This window comes from Anarrhichthys ocellatus, unplaced genomic scaffold (assembly GCF_004355925.1).
Source record: "Anarrhichthys ocellatus isolate YVR2014 unplaced genomic scaffold, GSC_Weel_1.0 scaffold51, whole genome shotgun sequence".
NCBI classification, from domain to species: Eukaryota; Metazoa; Chordata; class Actinopteri; order Perciformes; family Anarhichadidae; genus Anarrhichthys; species Anarrhichthys ocellatus.
The window spans coordinates 432,931-459,439 of record NW_022280081.1 but is presented as its reverse complement, the minus strand read 5'-3'; the positions used below and the strand labels follow the sequence as shown (position 1 = coordinate 459,439).

At 42.8% G+C, this 26,509-nt stretch overlaps 3 protein-coding genes across 4 annotated transcripts in view; all 3 read left to right on the top strand.

The window, feature by feature from the left end:
• The window catches only part of LOC116395947 (ras-related protein Rab-33B), a 3,812-nt gene extending 2,194 nt beyond the window's left edge, over positions 1-1,618 (top strand). The window contains exon 2 of one of the 2 annotated variants that reach the window (XM_031870209.1): positions 262-1,618. In XM_031870209.1, the coding sequence (XP_031726069.1) occupies positions 262-702 (441 nt within the window). In that variant the 3' untranslated portion in view covers positions 703-1,618. Of the gene's footprint in view, positions 1-255 lie in introns of both variants that reach the window. The other variant, XM_031870208.1, reaches the window with a different exon arrangement.
• Positions 1,619-2,244: 626 nt separating this feature from the next.
• On the top strand, positions 2,245-11,138 carry LOC116395898 (katanin p60 ATPase-containing subunit A-like 1). The gene is made up of 11 exons (XM_031870112.1): positions 2,245-2,329; positions 2,864-3,037; positions 3,203-3,363; positions 4,330-4,498; positions 4,603-4,730; positions 4,844-4,949; positions 5,942-6,100; positions 6,203-6,329; positions 6,565-6,699; positions 7,291-7,417; positions 9,116-11,138. Exons 1-11 carry the CDS (start codon positions 2,324-2,326, stop codon positions 9,312-9,314), a joined length of 1,491 nt encoding a protein of 496 aa, XP_031725972.1. The 5' UTR covers positions 2,245-2,323; the 3' UTR covers positions 9,315-11,138.
• Positions 11,139-11,552: 414 nt separating this feature from the next.
• Positions 11,553-26,325, top strand: tspan7 (tetraspanin 7). Its single transcript, XM_031870113.1, has 8 exons — positions 11,553-11,739; positions 20,444-20,632; positions 20,883-20,957; positions 21,074-21,169; positions 21,766-21,921; positions 22,127-22,210; positions 22,692-22,777; positions 23,827-26,325. Exons 1-7 carry the CDS (start codon positions 11,674-11,676, stop codon positions 22,758-22,760), a joined length of 735 nt encoding a protein of 244 aa, XP_031725973.1. The 5' UTR covers positions 11,553-11,673; the 3' UTR covers positions 22,761-22,777; positions 23,827-26,325.
• The last annotated feature ends 184 nt before the right edge of the window (positions 26,326-26,509 follow it).

Below are 26,509 nucleotides of genomic sequence, written 5' to 3'. Positions count from 1 at the left end.
CAATACGATACATAATCACTGTAAAATACATCTGCTGTAGTCTGTACAGCCTGTGCTATAGCTGTGCTATAGGCCTTTTATTGTTAGTTCAAAAACTAAACACACCATTGAGCTCACATTGTTGCACAAGGTGACCTGGGTTTCCTTCATGCCACACAGTAGTTTTCGACTAACATATTTTTTGCTTTCTTCTTTTATGGCCTTATTCTTTAGGAATAATTTTTCAGTCATATTAATATGTTTTTCCGTTGCCAGCTGCAGATCTGGGACACGGCGGGTCAGGAGCGTTTCAGGAAGAGCATGGTGGAGCACTACTACCGCAGCGTCCACGCCGTCATCTTTGTGTACGACGTGACCAGCCTCTCCTCCTTTGAGAGCGTCCCCGACTGGATTGAGGAGTGCAGCCGGCACTGCGTGGGGCCCCTGGTGCCCCGCATCATGGTGGGCAATAAGTGCGACCTGAGGGACCGCCGGGAGGTCCCCACCACGGCGGCGCAATGCCTCGCCGACAGCTACAACTTCCCGCTGTTCGAGACCTCGGCCAAGGAACCTGCCGAGAAGGAGCACGTGGACGCCATCTTTCTGACTCTGGCTTACAGACTGAAGAGCCACAAACCGCTGCGACTGAAGCAGCCGAATGAGGGCGGCGTCGGGCGGCTGTGGGACCAGAGAGAGCAGGAAGCGGCGACTTGTCAGTGCTGAGGTCACCTACATCTTGTGTGGATGTTACTCAAGAGCGTGCAGGTCATCACAGCCTCCTGGATCGATAACAGTGCTGCAGGAAAGCCTGAGGCTGAACACAGAAAGGCCTCTTATGATCATGAGATAGAAAAGGATGAAACGGTTATACACTTTTCCCTGCCTGCTGCGAGGCACAGCTTGTGACAGTGGGGGCCTATACGTTTGCACAAAAATAATTTAACATTTCATTGAAAAGCATGAATGGAGATGGGGGGTATGCCAAATATTTGTGACTGCACATAAAATCACTTTGAGTCAAAGAACAGAGTGCAATTTAACACGTAGACAAATCATATGCAATCAGCTGTCCAGTAGCACTACAGCTTATCCACACTTTTCAATGCAGACATTGAATTAAGAGACCAAACTGATTTCATTGTAAAGAAATGAACCAATAAGGTGAATTGAAACTGTGAAGAAAACCGTGCAATTATTTTTAAGTTATGTCTTAAAGTGATATTTCAGTTATTTTAAGGAATAAATGCCGCATGAGTTTTGGTGCTGTTGCTGAATGTGTTTCTCAAATATAAATATGAACATAACCAGCTTTGTGTCAGCTCATCCGCCCACACAGTTCTCCTGTTAGAGTTCCCCAATGACAAAATCTTTTGGGACGAAATGCAAATCCACGCGGTTCACTTGAAAAGCATGAGTGAACACATGCTCGGCTGTCTTTAGAAATTGTTCTGCCGTATGCAAGGTATTGATGGTATGAGATAAAATCACAACCAACGGATACTTTTTTTTTTGCATGTATACAATAATGCAAACACTTTCTAAAAGTATGGAGAGATGTGACAATGTTACGCTGCAAATCAATAAAAGTAGTTTCATCGGGATGATTTAAAATGTTTGAGGCTTCTGGTGTGTCGGTGTTGTTTAGTGTGATGATGCTGTCGTCTCAGGCTTATAATGTACTCATAAATACTTACACATAACCAAGGATACAATAAATTACTGTATTTTATTTTATTGGTTGGTTATAAAGCCTGAAAAACAGTAAAAAGTCAGCCAACATGGATAAAAAATCCTTGAGGTGTTCAAAAAAACAAGGAAATGTGAACATCTGCAACCATCTGCTGATGAAGATCATGTGATATGATTGAAAGCTCCAGAACGGCCTCAAGAGAGTTGCCTCAGCTCCATCCTATGCTCCTATGCTTTCATCCCAGTTTGCAACATTTTATTGTTTTTTAGCGACGACTAGTGGTCAACATTTGCATAGGTCTATCTTCGATGATGTGTTCGAAAAATCCTGTAAACTAGCCTATTATCTAGTTCAACGTACGCTAACTGTTAAGGTTATTAATGGAATATAAAAACTAATGCAATACCCGAAACGAAATCAAATTCCGTATTGCATCAATATAACATATTTGTATGCTAGGCTTTGGTAGATTAATGTCAACCTTGATCGCTGATCACTTAGTAGGGTGTCATATTTACCACCTTGCAACAAGTCCGTGAATGCAGCACAGTAATCGAGCCGCCTGTATTCTTCACGCGGCGTCTCTCTGCGGCCATGGTAACACTCTCAACACCGGACCTCTGATTATAAAAGAACAACAAACAAGAGCTTTTCATGCAGGTTTGTGAATTATCTTCATGTTCTGAATGTAGTTTAAGAATATAATTTAGGTTGCTTTTGTCTGCACGCATATTTAACCCATACCGGGAGGATTAAGTAGCGTTTACGTTATTTATTGATTGCCACACGATTTGTTTTGTTTTCTGTCTATGGCCTAGCAGCAAGCTAGCAAAAGCTAACGTCGGAAATGTATAAGGATGCAGAAAATAAGCTTTTTAAAATAGTGCCTTGATTGAAACGAAGGTGAACTGTCGGCGATAAAAAAAGACCGGTAATTTAAAATCACAGTCTCTGATATCAGCTAGCTTCACCGACATGCTTTGCCGGGTGTTTGCTAGCAGGTCTCTTATACACGACATGCAACTGACCTCCGAGCTGCACCGTCCTGTAAATAAGTAACGCGGGATTAATAATGAGGTCATCGAGCACATTGTTGAAAATGTGGTTTTGAATTACTGTAAAATGGTTTCACTAGGCAGCAGTACTCGGTGATGCACTGAACCCGCATGTCTTGTCCTCTCCCTCGCCTTCTAGCTGCTATTCAGCATGAATCTGGCAGAGATATGCGACAACGCCAAGAAGGGTCGTGAGTATGCTCTGCTGGGGAACTATGACTCCTCCATTGTGTACTACCAAGGCGTCATTCAGCAGATCCACAAGCACTGCCAGTCGCTCAGAGACCCTGCACTCAAAGTCAAATGGCAACAGGTGAGTTCACCAACGCCACCCTTACACCAGTTATTACACTTTTTGTTAATTCTTTATTGAATGCTGGACATTCACTGTAAACCCTGTGTTGTTTTACAGCTGCTGTATTGTTCAGTTGGGTGTTCTGTGGTGCAGTGCTGATACAACACTCTGCTTTGTGACCAGGTCAGGCAGGAACTAACTGAGGAGTGTGAGCAGGTGAAAGGCATCATGGGAACGCTGGAGAGATTTAAGTTGGAGAAGCCGGCTGACGTTCTCGCCCCTCAATGGGAGGAGAGGCCCGAGGATCCAGCAGTGTGGCCCCCTCCCACCCCTGCAGAGCACAGGTGTGTGTGTGTGTGTGTGTGTGTGTGTGTGTGTGTGTGTGTGTGTGTGTGTGTGTGTGTGTGTGTGTGTGGAAGTTACATCTTTGACCCAAAGCCTTTGTGGGCTTCGGGCAGGACTCACCTCTACAAAATAGAATCGCTTGGATCTTTTTTCTACTTGTTCTACATCAGTTGAGACTCATGGTGATGTCTTTAATGTGTCTGATAGCAAAAACAAAATATTTCTTTAAAATCACATAGCAGCATTTATTTAGCGTCACACTGTGTTCTTGAAGAGAAGATGATTTGAAAGAAATGCCCAATGTCTGGCCCCATCTGATTTGTATATGTATTTTATAAATACACTAAAGCTAACTGAAATATTAAGACATCACCATTTTATTGTCACATACACGTGAAACCCTTTCATTCAGGATAATATCAATAAATCTCCAAGAAGCACATGTACGACCATTAATTCTATATAATAATATGCAATGAAAGCTGAAAAAGTAGCTCCACACTGCTGTCTGTTTGCCGCTTCTTATTTTAGTCTATGTGGGATTAAAGAACTGGGAACAAGATGTCAGTGTGTTGGTACTTTGGTTGCTTTATTTCAGCCACCTGCTCAGGCGCTGATCCAGGGGACTTCTTTACCTTCTGGCAGAACTGACTGTTGTTGACGCTACCCAGAGAGTCTGTAGAACAAAACTCCTTTATAAGGAAGCACTTTGAACTACAAAGAGACATATTTTGCATAATCTGTTTCATCTCCACCGGCACAATGTGACTTTACCGTCTGGTTGTTAATTAAAGTGCACATATCAAGCTTTATCTCCACAGAGAAGCAGCGGAGCTGGTTGTGAGGAGGTCGGCTCGCTATGATATTACCACTAGTTCCTCGTTGGAAATGATCTTTGATGTTTCTGTCTGCAGGTGTGTCCTACTATCACTCATGTGTACAGTTGTATTCCTGTGTCTCTGTAGGAATCTGATTGCGGTGAAGCGCCCCAACAGTGCGGCGAAGCAGCAGAGGAAGGACTCGCCTGGTCTCCAGCATCGAGGGGCGGGGCCAGGAGGCCGCGGTCAGGCCAACCCCAAACCAGACCGGCAGGGTTCCAGAGACACCCGAGGCACGAAGGCCAAAGACGATAAGGTCAGACTCAAAGGGACCGATAGACGGATGAGTTTGGTACTTAAGAAACGAGTCAAAACACCTGTTTTTATAAATCTTGTGACCCTTCTTTTTGTCTTCATCAGGGGAAGAAAGGGGTAGGAGATGCATCAGGGGAAGGAGAGCAGAGGAAGTTTGATGGCACGGGATATGACAGCGACCTGGTGGACTCACTGGAGAGAGATATTGTGTCCCGCAACCCCAACGTGCACTGGTGTGGTAGCATTCACTGTTTCTTCCACACTCCTTTACACACTCTGCTGTCAGGGAAGTGTGTTTTTGTTTGTTTCTTTGCACTGCTGACTGAGTTCTCTTGATGATCCGTAGGGAGGACATTGCTGACCTGGAAGATGCTAAGAAGCTGCTGAGGGAAGCTGTGGTGTTGCCCATGTGGATGCCCGACTTCTTCAAGGGCATCCGTCGCCCCTGGAAGGTACACACACACACACACACATTTTCTGAACTTACCAGACTGTTCTAGCCGTCCTATTATTTGCCTTCACCCACTTAGTCGTTATAACCATATTCCTGACGATCACTCCTCTAAAATCAGCCCTACAATATCGGTTCAATATCAATATTGAGGTATTTGGTGAAAATGATTGCAATGTTTGATTTCCTCCATATTGCCCAGCCCCACCTGTTTGTTATCTCATTAGTGATTAAACGATTATCAATCACTTCTGCTATGACAACGGTAAATAATGAATACGGGAGATGTACATTTTACAGTCTGTCTTAACTCTACGTAATAACTAACTTCAAATGGTGCAACAAAGTTTTAGTATAACTCCTGCACTGCGCTCAAACTAAGCTACAGTCGACTCTGATGCAACAGCCCGCTGTTCTCCTGCCCAGGTAATCACACACCCTTAATGCTTACATGTGTTTGCATCACTAACGTATTTCATTAAAGGGCCCGCTCAGTCACACTGCCTCTCAGTAGCGACATGACTGGGAGTTCTCTTCTGTCCCAGCCTCTGTTGAGCTTCATCATGTGAGGCCTCTTACCCCTCAGGCCCCGCCACGTGAGGCTCAATACTTAAACGTTTAGTTATTTTTTACAGCAGAACACGGCCTTTCACTTGTCTGATGTATAATTGAACTCTTTACTTAGTTAGCTGGAGCCTTTCCTCAAATAACTGAAAGTGCAGTAAAATGAAGGATTAATACTTTATTATAGGAAAAAGGATGAAGGTAAAGTAGCTGTGGATTCTGAGGCAGCAGAGAGTACAATTACATATCGTGTTATGGACTGTCACTGGTACTTTTTTTTATGTAATCTCCATAGCAACAGACATAAACCAGATGCATAAATGTCAGACATCAGAGCGGCAGTGGCAGTCCTGGTGTTTACAGAAGAGATTTGCATCAGTGTGCTGTCTGTTTATGTGTGTTTATTACGCGTGTCACATTTTGTTTTAGGGCGTGTTAATGGTCGGCCCTCCCGGGACGGGGAAGACAATGTTAGCCAAAGCTGTGGCCACAGAATGTGGGACTACTTTCTTCAACGTGTCCTCCTCCACCCTCACCTCCAAATACAGGGGCGAGTCAGAGAAACTTGTTCGCCTGCTGTTCGAAATGGTAACTTCCCGTGCATGTATTTGGTCTCAATATCAGACTGAAGATCAAAATGTTTTGTTATATTGCAGAGAACGGGTCTCCTGAACTATTTTCCTTTCTCAGGCCCGCTTTTATGCACCGACAACCATCTTCATAGACGAGGTAGACTCCATCTGTGGCAGGAGAGGAACGTCTGATGAACATGAGGCCAGCCGCAGGGTCAAGTCCGAGCTTCTGGTTCAGATGGATGGTGAGTGGAACAGAGAAGGTGAAGCTATGAAAAGGTTTCTGATGTGGTTGTCTCTGGAGTTCATTGAAGAAAAAGAAATGAGCTGTTCTGTTTTGGCATTTGGCACATTTTGATATCAAAACTGAATGAGTTCAACATAAAATAGAGCTGTGTAAAGCGCAGTATTAAACCAAAACACATTCACTGTCACGCGAATGGTAACGTGCGTTTCCTTTGTGTGTGCTTTGGTGACCAGGCGTGGGGGGGGCTCTGGACAACGATGACCCCTCTAAGATGGTGATGGTCCTCGCCGCCACCAACTTCCCCTGGGACATCGACGAGGCGTTACGACGGCGTCTGGAGAAGAGGATCTACATCCCCCTGCCCACAGGTGACCTCACCACCCACAGACTAACTGCCGCTGTTGTCGTAGATCAGTTTCGAGTCTTGACACCACGTTTTGAAGGTCTCATTTCTTTATAGGCTGGTCTAGACCACAACTCGTGGGATATTACCCCATTGTCTGAAGTATTTGTTGTGTGTTGAATGTCAAACTTCCTGCTTCAAATGTAACCAATAACTTGCAACAATAACTCATTTTCTTACTGTTGACGACGGTCACGCATCCCCGCCCCCCTTCACACCCACTCCCAGAGAGTGAACGCGGGAGACAGGAGAAGAAGGTGTAGCTGTCTGGGAGGAAATGTCAATAAAATTGGCTCCCTAAAAAAAACAGAGCTGGGACTCGCTGGTCTCAGTATTGAGTTGGTCTCAACCCCTCAAGGTGTTGGTCTTGTCTCGGCCTCGATAAACTGGTCGAGCTCATGACTTGGTCTCGGTTTAGTTGGTCCTGATTACATCATTGCTAACTGCACAACAAACGATGGTCACCATAGTGGTCGAACCGAGGCTGGACACAATAAATCCTAATATCTGATGAATGCTCTTTTGTGTGTGTGTGTGTGTGTGTGTGTGTGTGTAGCTGTGGGTCGTGTCGGGCTTCTAAAGATCAACCTAAGAGAGGTGGATGTGGCTGCTGACGTGGACCTGGACCTCATCGCTGAGAAGATTGAGGGCTACTCTGGAGCAGACATCACCAATGTCTGCAGGTGCGTGTGGTAGTGTGTGCACGTATGCGAAATTATAAAACAATCCAGGAATTGCTAATGAGTTCATCCTTCATCTCCTTCACTTCCTGTTCAAATAGCATTCTTAGAGACAGACACGGGGCAGAGAAATAGAGCGGCAGAGACCTGAAGAGTCTCAAGTTAGCTCTCTCAGGAGGATTTCCCACCTGTAGTCCAGTTCATTTGGTCTGGACCAAAGGGAAACACTAAACACTGTTGCATTTTAGTTCTGCTTGGGTTCCTGTTCACACTGACATTTTACGAATGAACCAAGACGAGTTCACATGAAGTTGGGTGATTGGACAGTTCTGGTGATCGTCTTCCTGCATCATCAGGACTCTCAAGGGGAAATGACAGAAGTTCATGCAGCACTTTAATGCTTCTGATGAGGATATTTATATTTAGAGTCACAAAGACCTCACGTAGAAATAACTGATGATTAGCAGTATTGGTGTTATTAGACTGCAAATCGATCCGATGATGATGATGAATAATGACCAACAGGTAGAGACAACACTGTTCAAAAGCCCCTTCACATGCTCACAGATGACTGGTGTGAACGTCAGGGAGCGCACGGACACCAGGCGTCTGTACAGTAATGACTCAGGGCTGATGGCTGTGGGATCTCTGTCACACACTTGGACTTAATGGACAATAGACTTAATGAACTGACAAAGTACACAGAGTCGGATATAAGCACAGCTTTTAAACAGGGAAAATACCGGTGCTGACATGCACACCTGTTGATTTGCATAAATGGGTTATATACATGGCCTGATACAGATCAATTGAAAGATCACTTCCTGAACAGATTACACCATCAGCAGATGGATTTATTTTACTGACCCACCTCTTCAGGCGGACCCGAGTTAGTTTTAACCAAACCAAACCGTGCAGGTGTGAACGCACCCTACAAACAAAAGTGCCTAGAATATAGATGCAACGTCATGAGCCGAAGTGTGACTAAAGCGGTTACACAGACTGTATTAAAACAGTGTGTGCACAACAAGCCATTCTGATTTTGACATTAAAAGAGCAGCCATAGAGTGTGTGTTGTGTGTGAGAGAGAGAGAGAGAGAGAGAGAGAGCAGGTATTTACATGTGGCCGTGAACAAAGCATCACTCTTCCCTCATTGTCTATCACTAACCAGCTCTATGTATCTGCATAGATTTTATCATCACACTCTTAAATCCATCCCAAAACGACACAAGATCAGATGCACATTCAAAAGCAGTGATAGTAGCTGGTGACCCGCACTGAGATGAAAACAGATATGCCGACGGTTATTATAAAGTATGCACTGATTATATTTCTGAATGTTATTTCTAATAGTTGAAGACTTCTCTTCACCACCCTGTCCTTGCTTTAGTCCTTTCTGCTGCTCTGCTTGGAATGACAAGTATGCCATGTTGTTCAAGTTTGTTTCGTTGACCTTGTACGTGTGTGTGTGTGTGTGTGTGTGTGTGTGTGTGTGTGTGTGTGTGTGTGTGTGTGAGGATTTCAGCCAGCTGTTGCTTAGTGATCACAGCAGAGACTCCATCCATTTTGACGAGAGTAAAACTCTTTAACTAGGAAATCACAAAGTGTGTTTTAGGGAGCGTATTTAAACAAAACAGAGGTGTTATGTATATGCGTCTTTCAATACCGCTAACCGTCCTCTGCTCCTGTCTTTACTTCAGGGATGCATCTATGATGGCGATGCGTCGTCGAATCCAAGGCCTGAGCCCCGAAGAGATCCGAGCTCTGTCCAAAGACGAGCTGCAGATGCCCGTGACCATGGAGGACTTCACCCTCACGCTCACAAAGATCTCCAAGTCCGTCTCCGCCGCCGACCTGGAAAAGTACGAATCCTGGATGGCTGAGTTTGGGTCAGTGTAGAGAACGGTTCCGCTCAGACCCCAGAGGGACCAGAATATCAGAAGCAAGACTTTGAAAATGATGAAAGCCTCGAAGAGGAGGGCTCTGGGAGTCACGGAGCGGAGTGAACTCAAGTGTGTGAACCTGGCAGCGCATCAGGGATCAAGATTATACATCAGAAGACGGGTGCCTTTGAGAGAGAGAGAGAGAGAGAGAGAGAGAGAGAGAGAGCGAGCGTGATGAGAACTTTGAGTGGCTGCCCCCCTGCCCTTTCACCCCCCCCCCCCCCCTCCATTGTTGCTTCCACACAATTGTCCGTGTAGAGACTATCAATCGACCCAAGGAAGAAAAGGGGAAGTTTTAATGTAAAAAGTAGCCTAATACCCACACAGGGAACGTTTTACTTACATGTCAGGCCTCGTGCAGGAACATTTGCGTATTCCTATCCTCAACCCAAGCTTTGCTTGCCTGTTTCAATTCGATGAACGCCACCTGTTTACAAGTAGGTGAGCGTTGGTGAGATTTGATCATTTGGATAATCAACAACCCTAAAATTGTGATTAAGACCGTTATTTTCTCAATTTGTGGGCAAGTTCCATTCAAAAAAATGTAATGAGAGTAAAAAGAATAATTTCACAGCAAGTCTCACACCCTGCTGTCAGAGATCAGCAGTTAAAGTATTTGTATTAGGAGACCTGAAATAATTGGAAAATCTTACTACAACCAAAACATCAGAGGACCTTCAACAGGAAATTGTGCCGCATAAAAAACCCTGAAGCAGATGCTGACGGGAGAACATCTTCCTCACAAACACTAAATTGTAAATTCTAAGTTATCCAGTAAAACCTACAAAAGCTGTAGTGGAACCTCTCAGTAAAGTTGAAGCCATGGTGACGGTGATCATCATTGTGATGGTGCACTGTTGTTTCTTGCACGAGGCCCTTTGTCTTAACGAGCTGTATGTTTGAGCACTTTGAATTCCTTCAATGTACCTACTACTGACTGAACACACTTGAAGAACCACGATATTTTGTGTTATAGTGTCTGGTTTTGTGTTATGTGTTTTTGTTTTTGTTTTTCTTGGTTTTAATATTTGTTTTTTTCGATTTTAGTTGTGTTAAAACAAACAAATGTAGCCATTCTAAAACAACATGGCCGCTGGACCCGTGGAATGTTTATTAAAGGATACAGTGAAACCTCGCCCACTCCAAATGAAATGAGTTACTCGGGTTCTTATTGGATCTCTGAATTACTCCAAGTCTTAAAAGCGCTACGGATGACATCATCGCCGCTACATCTCCATGACAACCGAGCAGACTCCATGAAGCCTATGTGACCGGGTTAACAGCTCAGGGAAAAAAGACCTTGAGTTGGTTTTATCTGGGCAAACTATTGAAATATTATTTTTGATAAACCAGTGACGTGGGTTACGAGACATTAAAAATACTTGAAACTCGCAAAATAGTTTATTCTTATGATGTATGATCAGTTTTCTGGCTATAGAGTAATTGAGGGAATCAGTGTGTTGATTTGTCTGTGTATCTTTGGTAAAAATAGAAACCTGTACACTGCACGACCAGAGAGACCTGGATAGCACCGGTCAGTAAGGACTCATAAGAATTAGGTCTTTCTTTTGGGGGTTAGAATTCAAACTTTGTGTTACACTGTGGGTGGACTACTTTAAATGTATACAGTGGTGGAAGTGGATTTATACTCTGTTATTGTACTTAAGTACAATTTTAGGTTCTTATACTTAGTGTTTTCATGTGAGAAGACCTAGTAATACTGCATACTAAGTACTTGGTGATAAAAGGGTTTGCTTATAAAACATGCAATCCTGTGTATGTATATATATATATATATATATATATATATGTATCTGTATTTATGTATATGTAATGTACGACTGTGCTGCAGAAAATGGGCTGTAAATACTTAACTTTAAATGTACCTCACAATTGTACCTGTAAGTACTTCGTTACATTACATCATGTAATTAACATACATTAGGCTACGTCAAAATAAATTGCTGTCTGATAATAATAATATAGTATTTTCCTCAGAGATTAAATCACGTGCAGTACCTTACATCTTAGGTACTTGAGTGAATGTACTTAGTTACTTTCTACCGATGCTTTTCTCACACAGAACCTTGCCGACCCTTCATCGTGCTTTTGTTAAATCGCATTATTGATTCTTCTCTGCAATAGCCGCTGCTATCGCTCCGCACTAAATAACCGGATGATAATGTAACGTGCTGCGTGTCTCCGGTGACGCTGTGTGGCTGCATCAGCTCACGGTTGCACCGCGACACTTCGCAGAGACGTGTTTTTTCTCCCACTCCCTCAGAAGCACAGTGGGGTCTAGCGCACGCTCCACAATGGAGACTAAACCGGTCATCACCTGCCTTAAAACGCTGCTCATCGTTTACTCCTTCGTCTTTTGGGTACGTAGCCTCTCTCTGTCCTCTTTCTGTTTCTGTTTCTGATCACGTAATCCACCATGATGTGTTTGGGATGTGCTCGATGAAGGGGTGGGCAGCGGCAGCATCATCGACGGCATCGGTGCTGTTGTGCGGATATATCGCTAAATGAAAAGTCGCTATCTTCACTCTGCGTCTGAAATATGGATTTTAATCGCTTTGCGTTATGTAACTTGTGCTCAGGTTGCACATATTTGGGCTGCGGAGCGGTGAGCACACACCGAGCGCACGTAGCGCCATGGTTGTTGTCAGTTAGCGCGGAGGAGGACGGTAACGTCACGATTTAACGGTGTCTGATGAGAGACCCGACGTTAGGGGCCTCGTCTGTTTGATGAGGCCCCGGTTGAAGCCCCGTTTTCTTAACGCGTAATGTACATTTTGGGGTCGTTGCTATAGATTTCTTAAAGGGACCTTGCACCCTTAGTGTATATTCCCATACAGATACGCAGACAAACAAGAAAACACATTGACTCCTATGGGAACACGGTAGAAAATGCTCTTAATTACCTTAAACTGAGTGTCCAGAAAAACATAAACACTTGACCAGGGTTGGAAGAAGTGCTCAGATCTTTTATTTAATAAATAACGCATAAATACCACAGAGAAAGATACTTCATTATTAATGAAAGTCCTGCATTCTAATAGGCTGCAGAAGTACTATCACCAAATGTGTCTAAAGTAAAGTTACTCATTTTCCAGCATAATGGCCCCTTTATCATATTTGATGATTATCACCGGTGCATTAAGATGTAAGTCATTTTTAATGTTGTTGCTGGTCCAGAGTAGTAATAACACAGTGTAAATGTGTAAAAATACACAAGTAAAAGTCCTGCATTCCAAATCTCACTTAAGCAAAAGTACCCAAAGTAAAAGTAGGCTACTCATTATGCAGACTGCTACATTTCATATTGCGTCACTGCATTATAATTATCGATGCATTAATGTGTTAGAATCACCTTTGATGTTGCCTTTGGTTAAATTGGGGCATATGTTTTTATATTTCTTATACACTGTAAATTATTCTGAAATAATATTATTTCAGAATAATATCTACAATGTAACTAGAAGCTAATGTTGTCAGATAAATGTAGTGGAGTAGCAGTATAAAGTAAAGAATGGGAATACTCAAGTACCTCAAAATGATACTTTGTATACAGTACTTGAGTAATTGTACTTTTAACCACTGCACTTGAACCATGTTATGTAGATACCTGGTATAAATACTTTACTTTCAATGTCCAGTTAATGTGTAGACTTCACACAAAATGTTTACTTTACTTTACAAAACTTGACTTTGTGGTTGTGTTGTTTAATGCAGCATTGTATTAAAAGTAGAGCTGCTAATAACAGTTATATCAATTATTGATTAATCTGTGTCAAGATTATTTTTGTTTTAGATTAGAAAATAGTTACAAAAATGTTGATCTCAATCTTCTAAAGCCTATAAAGAAGTCTACAAATGTGTGTTTTTTAATTGACCAACAGTCTAAAACCCAAAGATATTCAGTGCACTATGATGTAAGATGAGACAAAGAAGTAAGCCCTCACATTTGAGAAGCTGGATCCATGAAATTTGTGGACATTTTGCTTGATAAATGACTAAAATGATTATCAAAATAGTTGCGAGTGTTTCTAATATTTTGTCCTCAAAGAGGAGAGGAGAGGTAGGCTCAAGCTTGTTTGACGTACAAACATCCATGTGAACTAAGAACACGTAACATTTCGTGGGGATCTTGCAAATATCAGTGTGGACTACCTCTCTTCTTCCTTTGTATGCTGTTTTTGTCCTGGACCCGTGCCCTGCTGCATGGGGTGGACGTGTCCTCCTTCTCTGCGTGGTCCACCACATTTACATACTGAGCAGAAACACTAGCTATGCCCTGCAGTATCAAGCAAAACACAGCAGCACAAAAGCCTCATGTTATACCAACGAGTTCAATCAATACCTCTGGAGGATTGTTTTGCCAAGGTCTTAAGCTGATTTGAAATTCATAAAAATGCTGTAATACTGAGCAAGCAAACAGTATCATAAATCAATACTCATGAAGAATAGATTCATATTTTCACTGTAATTAAAACTCATTGTAGTAAGTGAGCCAGCAGATCACTTCAGAAAGCATCTCTCAACCCAAATAAATTTGCTCCCATTTGTGGGATAAATGCCTTTTTAGATTTAGAAGTGAAATAATGTTTGATTATTCCCCGTTTGGCTTCGAGGGGTTTGGATTGTTTACCTTTTGATGGCCAGCTGATCACACGTAATCTAGCATTCTTGCAGACAACAATATGAACATTACAACCACAATACTGTGGGACTAACTGACCAGCAGTTTAGTATGACTGTAATTTTGGGTTATAGGGTGATTTCTGAGCACAGCCAGACACAGCAAGGCCACACTCCATATAGGGTTCTTCAACTTGTCCCCATAAGATACCCCATTGTTGGTTCCAGGTAGAACCTTTTTAAAAAAGTTCCACCTGGAACCCTCTCAGAGGGTTCTATCTAGAATTCAACATAAAGGGTTAACCATCTGTGAAAGGTTCCACCCAGCACCCCCTATGAGAGGTTCTACAGAGAACTCTTCTGAATGGTTCCCCAACAACAACCCACCCATGGGGTTCTACCGAGATCCCTTTTATATTCCAAGATTTTCATCTAGAACCCCAACAGGGGGTTCTACCAAGAAGCTCTTTATACTCCCTTTTACATCCAATAGATATTTCTTCATCTTAACCATGGTTTTAGTTTAACAGGTTACCCTGGGGCCATGTGAACCACGTCCAGCAGCCTTGGGCCACATGAGGCCCCTAAAGGGTCAGGGTACATGATGTACAGTGCAACCCACAACAACCATCTTGTGTGCTAGCATGGACCCATCCAGGGGGTTCTACCGAGAACCCTTTTTTATTCCAATACTTTCATCTAGAACCCACAGGGTTCATGAGGCTCCTAAAGTGAGGGGGCTGATGTGGTGGGCTACAGCAGAACCCACACCTATCATGGTCCACAAGCACTGCTTTCTGGAGCTGTGCAGCTTGGAGGATCCTTGAAGTCCATGCTTTCATCAGTCCTTGAAGAGCTCTTTCTTCCAAAAAGTGTTCTTTGGATGAAACGGGTTCTTAATGGAAAGGACCATTGAAAACATGGTTGTATCCAAAATCATTCACTCATTCACTACTCCCTACTCACTATCCAGGAAGTTCTATTTAGAGCACTAATTAGTGCGCTCATCGGCAAAATGAAAAAAAATCACATTCTCTTTCCCGTTAATTACATCACTGCTGCCGCATGATTAAAATGTGCCAGATCAACAGCGGCTAATAAATATGTATATGTGGGTAGTTATTAGGTTGTACATAATAAATACTCTCATGCATTTTTGTGATCAATAGATATTGTCAGCAATGTTGTTGAGTTGCTTCATAATGTATTTAGGACCTGAAGATTACTTTCCCTTTTTTCCTAAACTAACTCCGGACATTGGCAGAAGAGAGTCCCGGTGGACACACAGTTCTGTGTTCTCCGAGGCTTAGAAAGCAGATCTGTGCCGCGTGTGTCTGCCTGCATTGCAGACATATGCCGCCGTCACTGATACCAACTTTTATATTTAGTCCGGATTGGAGCGTCTTCCTTCGACAGCATCGGGTTTCAGAGTGCAGAAAGTGTCTCACAGCTTCGCGGCTGTCTTTGCCAGAGAGGTTCGCCAGTGGTGGCCTCCATGTCGGGGGCCCCGGGGCTCACTGCCATCGGCTTGTCGTGGCGAATTACATCTCAAGAGCGAATAGCAACGTCTTCTCCATGCGGGACGGTTAAATGCAGAGCAGGTGGTGGAGTCTGTGTAGTGTCCTCGCCAGCATATTTTGTCATCGCGCCTTCTGTTGCTTTATTGGGCCTGTGGAGGAGGAGGAGGAGGAGGAGGAGGAGGGAAGAGGGGTGACCTGTTTTAAACTCTGTGCTGTAACCAGGGTGGCCGGCCTGGCGTTGAATTTCAAACACAACATGAAGGGAGGAGGAGGAGGCGGGGGCCTGTTTGGGATTCAGCAGCACACATGAAGACTCGATGACTTGCCCCTCCTCATTGGACTTAATTTCCCCCGTTGGCTTCGAAATGAAGACTTTAGCAATGACAAGACGATCTGTTATTTGTATGCAGCGGCGGCGGCTCTCAGGGGGGGGCAAGAGATTTTGTTACTGATGATGTAGGCCATAAACAGTGAGTACATGGTCACCTGGAGGACTGCTCTCTGAAATGACAGCCCGCTCCGGCTGCTAGAATTGCTGTTAATAGAAACAGGAGGCGTCATTACCGACCAATCAAGTCATCGGCCACCAGTCGAATGTATAAATATTTTGATAATCATATAATCGTTATTTTGTGAGCAAAAAAGCCAAACATTTCCTGGTTCCAGCTTCACAAATGTGAGGATGTGGTGCTTTTTGTTGTCGTACGTGAGAGTAAACTGAATATAGTCGAAGACATTTACAGACATCACCTTTCTACAAAATTCTACATTAGACAAAACAATTGATCAATTAATTGAGTAAATAGCCAATAGATTAATCAATATTGAAAATTGTCATTATTTTCAGTTCTACCGTAAGAGATGTATACCTCAGTATCCATCCCTTTAATATCTTTATATAATCTGTGTTAGCTCTCTGCTTCTCAACCTTTGAGGCATTTGGCCTTACAGAGCTTCATCTACTTGCAACCTCTCATCACAGGACACAAAATCAATTCTAAACAGTTTAATCGCACTTTCAAATAGTTTTATTTTCATAATTTTTAGTGGCCTAGAGATGTGAATTAATCCATTGATCCACAAGCGAAAAGCAACAATTGGAAAAAAATGAGTTGTTCTGCTTTATAACATATAAATGTTATCTTGTCACAATATACATAAATATTTTGATCTAAAATGACATTGTACTGTGATAGGTCATTTTATTCATACTGTAGCTCTCATTCCTAGTCTAAAGCCACTTACAATAAGAGCTAAAGGTCCATCCCTTCCAAACAGACTTGTTCACTTTCACTATTAGAGCCATTCATTCGTTAGAGGAATATTTTTTAATTAATATTCTGTATATAATAATATATAGTATATCATATTTGCTAAGGATAACTAGGTCTGTATTTAATATTTAATAAAGGTCGAGAACAACCTGAGACGGCTCGCTCTTCTGATTAAGTAAAGCCCCACTAATCAATGTCCTTACATTAACAATAGCTCAGATAACTGTATAACATGAATGAAGATCCCACACAGAATTATCAAACACCTCTGCAGAATGAGCTGCTCATCACCATAGTGGGGACGGACTAAGTTAGCGACTAGCTGGTGAAGGTAGTGAAGCATTTAGCCCCTAAAGAGACAGATACTCGTTTAGGAGTTGGTGGAGACCAAAAACAGAGGTATTGTTGGCCAAGTATTGATCAGGTGGACAGATACACGACTCAAAGTCAATCCTCATGTTGTTCCGTGTCTGCTGGATGTGAAAATAGTGAATTTGCTATATCAACTTTGAAATATGATATTACAAATATTACCATCTTATTATTAGGTGATAATACGTCAGCTTAGGTTTTACAGCTACCCACAGATGATTTTGGGGTGTACTGTCCCTTTAAGTTGTCGCATTCAATCAATAGACATGTAGAACACTCATACAGCACCAGTACTTAGTTTTTACTCTGCTGAACAAGCAAAAGACACACCAAACCGAGAAGCATTTAATACATTGATTCAAGCTCCTATTGCTCTTGTTGCATCAAATGACGATTGCTCACCAGTTTTCTCTCTAAATAGGTGAAAAGCAGCTCAGTACCTGAGTATTAATGCATACTTACAATATGTGATGATTCACATGATACATGTTCATATAACATGTAGCTCAGCACCTTGAGAAATTGCATCCCATAGGAAACCAGACGACTGGCAGGCCTGTGGAAAATGTGGCTGGTGCATACAGCAGCTCTAGTAGCAGAGGGAACCACAGCAGGAGGATTCAGATGAAGAGGTCACAGAAACGCTGAACAGACAACTCTTGAGACGACTTTAAAGAGACAATCTACTGTCTCTCAGTCCTCACGATGTGGTTCAGCTCCATTAAACGTCATGCCACTGAGGATTTATCTATCTCGCATCCGACTGCCCACAACTTGTCAATAACGGCCATTTTTACAGGTTTGGCTTACGTAATAGAAACCGCAGCTACATGTTTGAGTTACAAACACAAAGAGATACTCTGGCAATATTGTGGAAAACTTACAAAGGTTCTGATGATCAGTTAACCACAAGTCATTTTGTAAATATTGAGTGTGGTTTCTTTTAATCTTCTATGATAGTTAACTAAATATATTTGGGTTTTGGACCGTTGGTGGAAACAATTTGATGGTCATTTTTGACTATTTGACACTATTCTGATCATTTAGAGACCAAACGATTGATCAATAATTAAAATATTCGTTAGTTGCTTAGCTCATGCTTCCTTCAGGAGCTGCCAGTGTCGTGTGTGTGTGTGTGTTCCCTCACTATAACCCTTCTTATCACTTCACCCTCAGCTGAGACTCATCATCTTCGTGTGTCATAGTGCTGGTATGGAAATTCATGTGTGGATGTCTGCATGACACACGATCAAGTCGAGCCGTGTTACACAGCTGGTAGACATTCTCAAACTACTCTCACTGTGTTCCATTTAGATCAGGGTGATAATTCAATATGATCATTTATAATCATATGGTGACGTAATCATATATATCAAGATATCAGGATCCTTTTCAGGCTGGTATTATCCAGCGTCTGTAACTATTCCTACGGAAAAAAACATGCCGTGATTCGAAGATATCCTACGACATGATTTCATATGTTATCCACATAATTATGAACGAGGAAGTAGAAGACCTCAAAAGCCCACACAGGGTGGGCAGAAGGGAGATGGATGGGTCTCACAAACACTTATCTTTCCTCCAAGAGGCCGCAGTCAACGTTGATTTATTTGCCACGTAATTTGCGTAGTTTGCGAACATCACTTCCCTAGTTCCTTTTTTCCTAAACCTAACCAAGTAGTTCTGTTGCTTAACCTAACTAAGTATTTCACAATCTTTTTCTAAACCTCACTAAGTTGTTTCCTGTGAAGACGGAAGATTATTCTGAAAAGGCCGTATGCATGTAATGAGCGGAATATCATACGAAGCGCTGTATGAGGATACTTTGCACAATTACATCGTCTAAATTGACAATAACAAGCACACACTTACTCAAATTTCTCTGAAAAATCTGATTATTTGACAGTAATGTTCGTAATAAAATGAGAAATTACTCACAGTAATACTTGACAAATATAAAGTACTCAAAGTACTTGTTAACTAGCATTTGTTAAGTATTTAATTCACACAAGAGTGTACAAAACCATGTGGTTATTTTATATTGAATGTTTATTTATTGAATGACCAGATTTCCAAAATGTCCTAATGGAAATGAAATGACATATATCATGATACAAGATTTTGGTCATATCACCCAGCCCTAGTCTAAGTCTGAAGGACTCCTTATTCTTGTGGTTAGACTGCGACCACATCTAGGAAACTAGGAAACTACAGCAGTCAAAGGACACACTGATGATCTGTCATGGTGAAAGACCTTTGCCCAGTCATTAAGTGCACACCCTGCCAGACGGGGCAGAGGCTTGTTTAAGCTACGGTCAGAGAGGGAACATGGCAGCCTAAGAGCATGCAAAGATATATATATATATATATATATATATATATATATATATACAGCCGTTAATCACTTCTGTGTTATTGTATTTTTTGAACGTAACGTGAAGCCTCAGGACATTCTTGACTAATTGTTAAGAGGGAACTTTTAATCAGAGGGCAAAACTGGTGGAGCCCTTGCCGTCGCAGTCACATTGGCTCATTTCCTGCTGAGAGCCGGTTTCAGGGTGCACACACACACACACACACACACACACACAGAGGCATTCTGCTCCCTCTCTAGTCAGAGGGCCTGGCAGCAGGACGGCGAGCAGCCTCCTCTTGGAAAGGGGAGGGGGAAGGTCAGGACGATGAGTTGGCCCCCCTCGCTAGAGTCGGATCATCAGGCAGCCGCTCCACACCCCAGTGCCAGTGAGACATACCCAGCTGAGACACACACCGCTTCAGCTGCCGCGCACAACGCCCTCTTTCATCCCGCAGCCCCTCATTTGAAATGCTAAGATCGGCGCAACAGGAGGAAGCGTCTCGCCTCGGATCAAAGAGGCTCTTTGATATGTCCCCTCTCTTTTTCTCTCTCTTCCTCTCCATGTGTGTGTGTGTGTGTGTGTGTGTGTGTGCGCGCAGGCATATTCACGAAGCAGGTGATTGCCATCCCGAGCGGCAGATAAATTTGTGTCGTCTGTCTGCCGTCTCCTCCTCCTTCTCGCTCTAATTGCTCTGCTCCTTTTTTGTTCCACCTTGATCCTCTCTCTCTCCTCCTCCTCCTCCTCCTCCCCCCTCGCCTCGGCTGCTAAAGCACAGGCATTGTAATCGCGCCAACGAAGTGCCGAGATAAAGGCCCGTTCCCGGCTTTCATTCTGTTCCCTGTGCTCTCTCTCTCTCTCTTTTGTTACATCCATCTCTCCAACCTCCCCCCCCCCCCCCCCCCCCCCCCCACCGCCCTCTAGATAACAGGAGCCATCCTGCTGGCAGTGGGAGTATGGGGGAAGTTGATGCTGGGCCCGTACATCTCTCTGATCGCCGACAACTCCACCAACGCCCCGTACGTCCTCATCGGCACCGGCACCGTCATCATCGTTTTTGGCCTGTTCGGATGCTTCGCCACCTGCAGAGGAAGCCCATGGATGCTGAAGCTGGTGATACGCTGGGGGGGATGCTGGTTAATTAGCCCTCAGGTCACATGATAAAGGGAATAATGGCTGAACTCTATCCTGTAAAGAGGGATCAGAAATCCAATAGATGCTGCAGGACGCTTTGTTCTGTTAATGGTGGTCAAGTGTGTGTGTGTGTGTGTGTGTGTGTGTGTGTGCAAGCATAGGCAAATGACACACTTAGGCAGAGGGTTATCATGCAAACTATGCAAATCTCCTTCTTCTTTCTCTGCAGTATGCCATGTTCCTGTCGCTCGTCTTCCTCGCCGAGCTGGTGGCCGGGATCTCTGGATTTGTGTTTCGCCATGAGGTCAGCAATGCAACTCACCACTTGGCAACAAGTCTAATGCTAGAGCTGTGCAAAGCACTCTCACGCCCTTTAACGTGCTTACTGATCTGGTGTGCGTGTGTGTTTGCGCGCTGCAGATAAAGGGGACCTTTCACAGGACGTACACCGACGCAGTGCTGAACTACAACGCCGAGGACGAGGCGAGCCGCGCCGTGGATAACCTGCAGCACCGGGTGAGTCCGGCCCTCGTGACACGATACCATGGAGGTGAAACAGCTGATGCATGCATCGCCAGCCAACCAAAACACAACCATGAATGTTGAAGTTTGATTTTTTGTCTTTTTTTTTTTTTAAAGGATTACACCAGATCTACTCACTCTTTTTCTTCCCATGAAAAGACAAAAATTGAAATGAGTTCATGCTACTTACAGGTGTTGCCTATATATTTGTAGCCAAAGCTGAATATAGCTTGTTTGTCTGTGTCATGCCGTTTATTAATTAATAAATTAAATATTTATGAATCCACAGCTGAAAATAGTCCCCAATAAATGCAATCTTTATTATTATTATGGTATATTATTTTTATTTACTGCTGTTTGATTAGCGCTTGCTGAAAACTACAGTGCTCAGTTCTTTCTTTCTTTTTTAAATTAAACTCTATATTTGTTGTGACTTGTTTTTAAAGATCTATGTCTTCAATAAGAAGCAACAGGGCTGAGTGTCAGTCGTAAACTATTCAGAGATATGTTTTGGTCTTCACATGGGATTTTTTGACAGTGAGTAATGTTTTCATCTGCTTCTCATAATGTTCTCCCCTGTATATTTCTAGCTGCGTTGCTGCGGAGTGTATAACTACACCAGTTGGTTTGGCAGTGTGTATTACCCGTCCAACGGCATTCCCGCCAGCTGCTGCTTTAAGTCCTCCGACTGCAACCCGGACGACCTCCGCAATGCAACTCTAGCCGCGAGCAAAGTCTACCACCAGGTCAGCTCGCCACTGCATTTTTCTGCTCAGTTCTTCATGTAGTCGATGACTCTCACCGGTCAGAAGATGACTGTATCAATACTCTGATGGGGAAATCATTCAGCTTTTTCAAAACCATTTCCCTCCGTACACTAACACCTGCCTCAGATATTCTCCCAGACCCCGTTCCCTCCTCTGCAAACTAACCTGCCCCCCTTTGTTTCAGGGCTGCTACGAGCTGGTCACTTCATTCATGGAGACCAACATGGCCATTATTGCGGGAGTGACGTTTGGGATCGCCTTCTCACAGGTAAGACTTGAAAAAAAAACAGTTCAGGGTTTGCAGGTGGTGATGTGCAAATAAACATCAATAAAGGATTATTACTATTAAATTATGTTAATTAAGAAGATCAATCACACTGTTGTGGCCTACTGGGACCTTTGGACATAACAGACCCATTGTTATTGTTATTAGTAACACCTGCGCTTTTCCTGCTGTGACACATTATGGCGAAAAAAGACCCATTGCATGAAACAAGTACCTCAATCTAAATTGCCAGAAATAGATACCAATAGACTTTTCCATATCCTTCTTCTTTGTCTTCTAAACAAGCATGTAACAAAGCTAGATGAAGGAAGGAGACACTTGTAGCACGGCCGTTCTTACAACAGGAATCAGAAGGTTTCACAGGAAATGACGTTTCGATTTTTGAGAAAATGACAATTCAAATGTTCTTTTTTAACCCCGAATGTGAAATAATCAAAAAAAAACTTGTCTGTCTGTCTTTCAGCTGATTGGCATGTTGCTGGCCTGCTGTCTGTCCAGGATCATCACAGCCAATCAGTATGAGATGGTTTAGCTGATGTGAGGTGGCAGGTGGGAGACATTTAAAGATGCACACATACACACACACATTCAGAGTTAAAGCTGCTATAGTCAATGTTTTATGTTAACAATGAATAACTTTACAAGGACAATGTAGAAGGTGTCACTCGTAGTGTCAGAACTTGGTTTTACAGCCAACAACTTAAAACTCGGGTAGGTCGTGTATTTCATAAAACCTTTTTTTTGTATTTGTTGAAATTCTCTTTACATTCTGACATCAATCAATAACTCAAATGCTCTGACAAAAAAAGAAAAAGGGAAGAATATCTGGTATCTGTGGCTGTCGCAGGACTGTAATACATCTACCTGCCTGTCTACCTATCTTCTCTCTGTGCGCTCATTGCTCGTAAGCAAAGTCTTCCACAAGCTGCTATCTGGACAGCTGTGACTACTAACAACAGCCATGTCCGTTGTCTACACTCATAATGATCATTTTGGGGTAGTGGCTTTGGAAGGATGCCCGAAGGGAGGGACCGTCAGTGTTGCCGACTTGGCAACTCTCCAGCTAGGTTTAGCAACTTTCAGAGCTAGTGCTGCTAGCTACTTTCATCAGACAAGAGTTGGCGAACCAGGGCTGGGTTTTTCCGTTGGATCATTTCTAAATCTAGCGCACTCTTGCTGGTTTCTCCAAAGTTGTCGACTGCAGCTTTACCCGCTCTTCAGCATCGTTTCTAGCCACAGCAGCAGCATTTTCATTACAGAAAAATAAACTCTCCCTTCACTACCTGTCCATCCCCAAACAGCAGATAAACAAAGTCAGCAACCTGCTGGTGAACATAATGGAGCATTTAGCAGCTAAAGAGCCTGATATTTCCCTCAGGAGTTGGTAGAGACCAAATCAGAGCTAAAAGGAAAGTCAGTCGGGTGCCCAGAAACATGACTCTAAATATATACAGATGGTGATTTGTGTTTGCTGGATGTGTAAATAGGTAACTGTTTGCTAACATGTTCGCCCTAACAATTTATTGAGATGTTAGAAGTAAGGCGAAGTGCTTTAATTCATGCACAACTCTTCTGTCTTTGTGTTTTTGTGTATTCAGGGAGATGAAGAGAAGAAGAGACAAAGAGCCTTGACACATGACGACAGTAAATTCCCGAAAACACTATCACGCGTCTGACTTTGAATTTACCTCCCTCCGTCTCTCTGCCTGTGAATCTTAATGTAATATCTTAATGTATCTTACTGTAAAGCACCATTCCTCGACTCACCGCTGTTGCATCAAAGCGTTCTATACCACATATCCCACCGTTGCTTGATGTAGAGGGTTGCTCATTAGCACATATCTCAGATCAGTGCGGCCTACAACGAGCAGGTAGACCGGGGTTGTCTGGGTTGACGGCGGCGCTGGTCTCAGATAAGTGGAATTGGGTGGAACTCGGCTTCTCGGTCGGCTGCAGCATGCTCCGCCGAGCGTCATCAGAAGACCACCGCACATGTTTGTACAGAACGACATTACCGAGGCTTGAAAGTAACACTTAAATAGATAGGTTTAGTTTTGCATTTGACTTTGCTATTGTTCGCCATTGTATATTCCTATGGTCGTGACATTTTGTGAACTCATCGTGTGCACTGAGGAGGATATTTTAAGTTTATATGAAATTTAAGGGAGCCGACTTGCGTATTTTTACCTGTAGATGAGGCATGATGTTTTTTGACCTGATTATCCAACCCAAAAGCAGATTATGATGTAAATTGTGTGTTAAGATTGTAATTCAGTATCAAATACAGCTTTAGCCGGGGATAAATACACAAGAACACAGATTCCAAATGGGACGATTACCTGTCCCGCTCTACTGCCCACAGTTACTTAAAATAATGCTCTTTGCTCCTACTTACACTTATGATACTTAATGTAACTCAATCATATTTTTTATGGGGGGGTTTTTGAGGGGAAAGAAAACTAACCAAATAAATAACGCCAGTTGTGGCATAAATCAACTGAAGGCCGAGTCACACCAGAAATTGATGTTTCAGTATCTCTGCAGTAAACGGGACGATAAGTTCAAGCAGCTCATCCAAAAAGACGGAGTTGCACCATCGACTCCTGTCTCATAACTGTCAAAAGTCCATTTTGTGGAGCATCTTGTACGCCCACAGAGGAGGGTAAATAAAAACGGATGACACTACACAGCTTATGTGCTGCAATAACTCCCTCAGTGTTGCCACTCTGTTGTTCCCCTAAAGGCCAGTTCTGCTAATCCATCCGTCAAGATGACTTGTTATAGGTCAACGGCGCAAATTGGCTTTTCATTGAAATTAATTGATTTTGCCACAAAAATCCAGTATTAAACGCTGGTGGGACCCGGCCGTGTCGGGCTCTAAGTCAAGCCTTACACTCTGTTATTTTAGAGATTTGTGTGCTTCAAGCAATGCAGAGAATCATACAGATGACAATGCTTCTCTAAAGGCACTCATAGCGTTACACCCGGCTGTCAGATGAAATGTGACAGAGTCTTCAGTGTGAATAATAAAGGAGAGAGATTGAGAGGGAAGGTTAAGTCCTGCCAACGTTCACACCTCCGCACAGCTGGCCGATCTGTGCGTACAATGTGCTGCTCAACGATCCAACAAGCACTTCATTTGGCGCACACTGACACCTTCGTAATATTTCAGTACTTGTCTTGTGGTTCATCTAAAAGTAACTGACTAAATTCCAAAATGTCAAGAATTAGCTTTAAAGAGCAACTTAAATTTAGAATCTTGTTGATTTTTTGCCGACAAGGATTCTGGGTTTTTAAAGGTTTCAATATGTTAGAGATACGCAGGACTCCAGCAGTGTTCATCTAGAATTTACAGTATCCTATGCAGTGCATCAACACGCCATCATCATCATCACCTGTAGATATTTATGGGAAATGTAATTTATATGACGTAATGTTTCTCATCCTAATAAGCTAATCAGTATAAATGTTGTGTCACAGTTTTGATTCCGCACACCGTGCCGTTAGTCTGTATTTGGTTGATTAGTTTGTAGGAAAAACTCGTACTGGAAAAATAATTGTGGCCAATGTTTTTGTTGAGAGTGACGTGCAACCTGTAGGTGTTTCAATTTTAGCTGTGTATTTATTATGGTTTGGTTGGCATTAAGTTTACACCAAGTGATTTTCTATCGCTCTTTCAGTATGTGTGCGTGTGAGTGATTTTTCTGTCTTTTATTTGACTGTCTCCTGAACCTCGAGTATGTCTTTTCCTTGTGTGTGTGTGTGTGTGTGTGTGTGTGCGTGTGTGTGTGTGGGGGGGGGGTGAGAGAGAGAGAGAGAGAGTCTAGATTTCGTGGATCCCGCTGTCTTCATTTTTGGTCAGTATTTGGTCGTAGCTTTTCAAAGCTTGTCACTTAAACTGTGAATTTATTTAAGTGACTGTATGTTTTCCGACGCTCCTTCCCTAAACTGATATTGTGCTGTAAATACTAAACTGTAATACCATCCTGCTTACACATGGGGTCACCAGACACTGGAAAAGAATGGCACCACGCTGTCTGCTATTGACTAAGTCACCATCAGTGGTCTTATTATCAATAAATATATAGAATAACAAATGTGTTTGTTCATTTTTTGCTACCATGAAGACAGCTCTGTACCTCTGAAATGTTGAGTTCAACAGTTGTTTTATATATTTACCAATAATACCACTGGTCTATAGATCACTTCAAATGTTTCCAAATTCTTCTGAAGGTGAGACCCTGGTTAAACTATAAGACTGTGCTACGAAGAGATGATGTA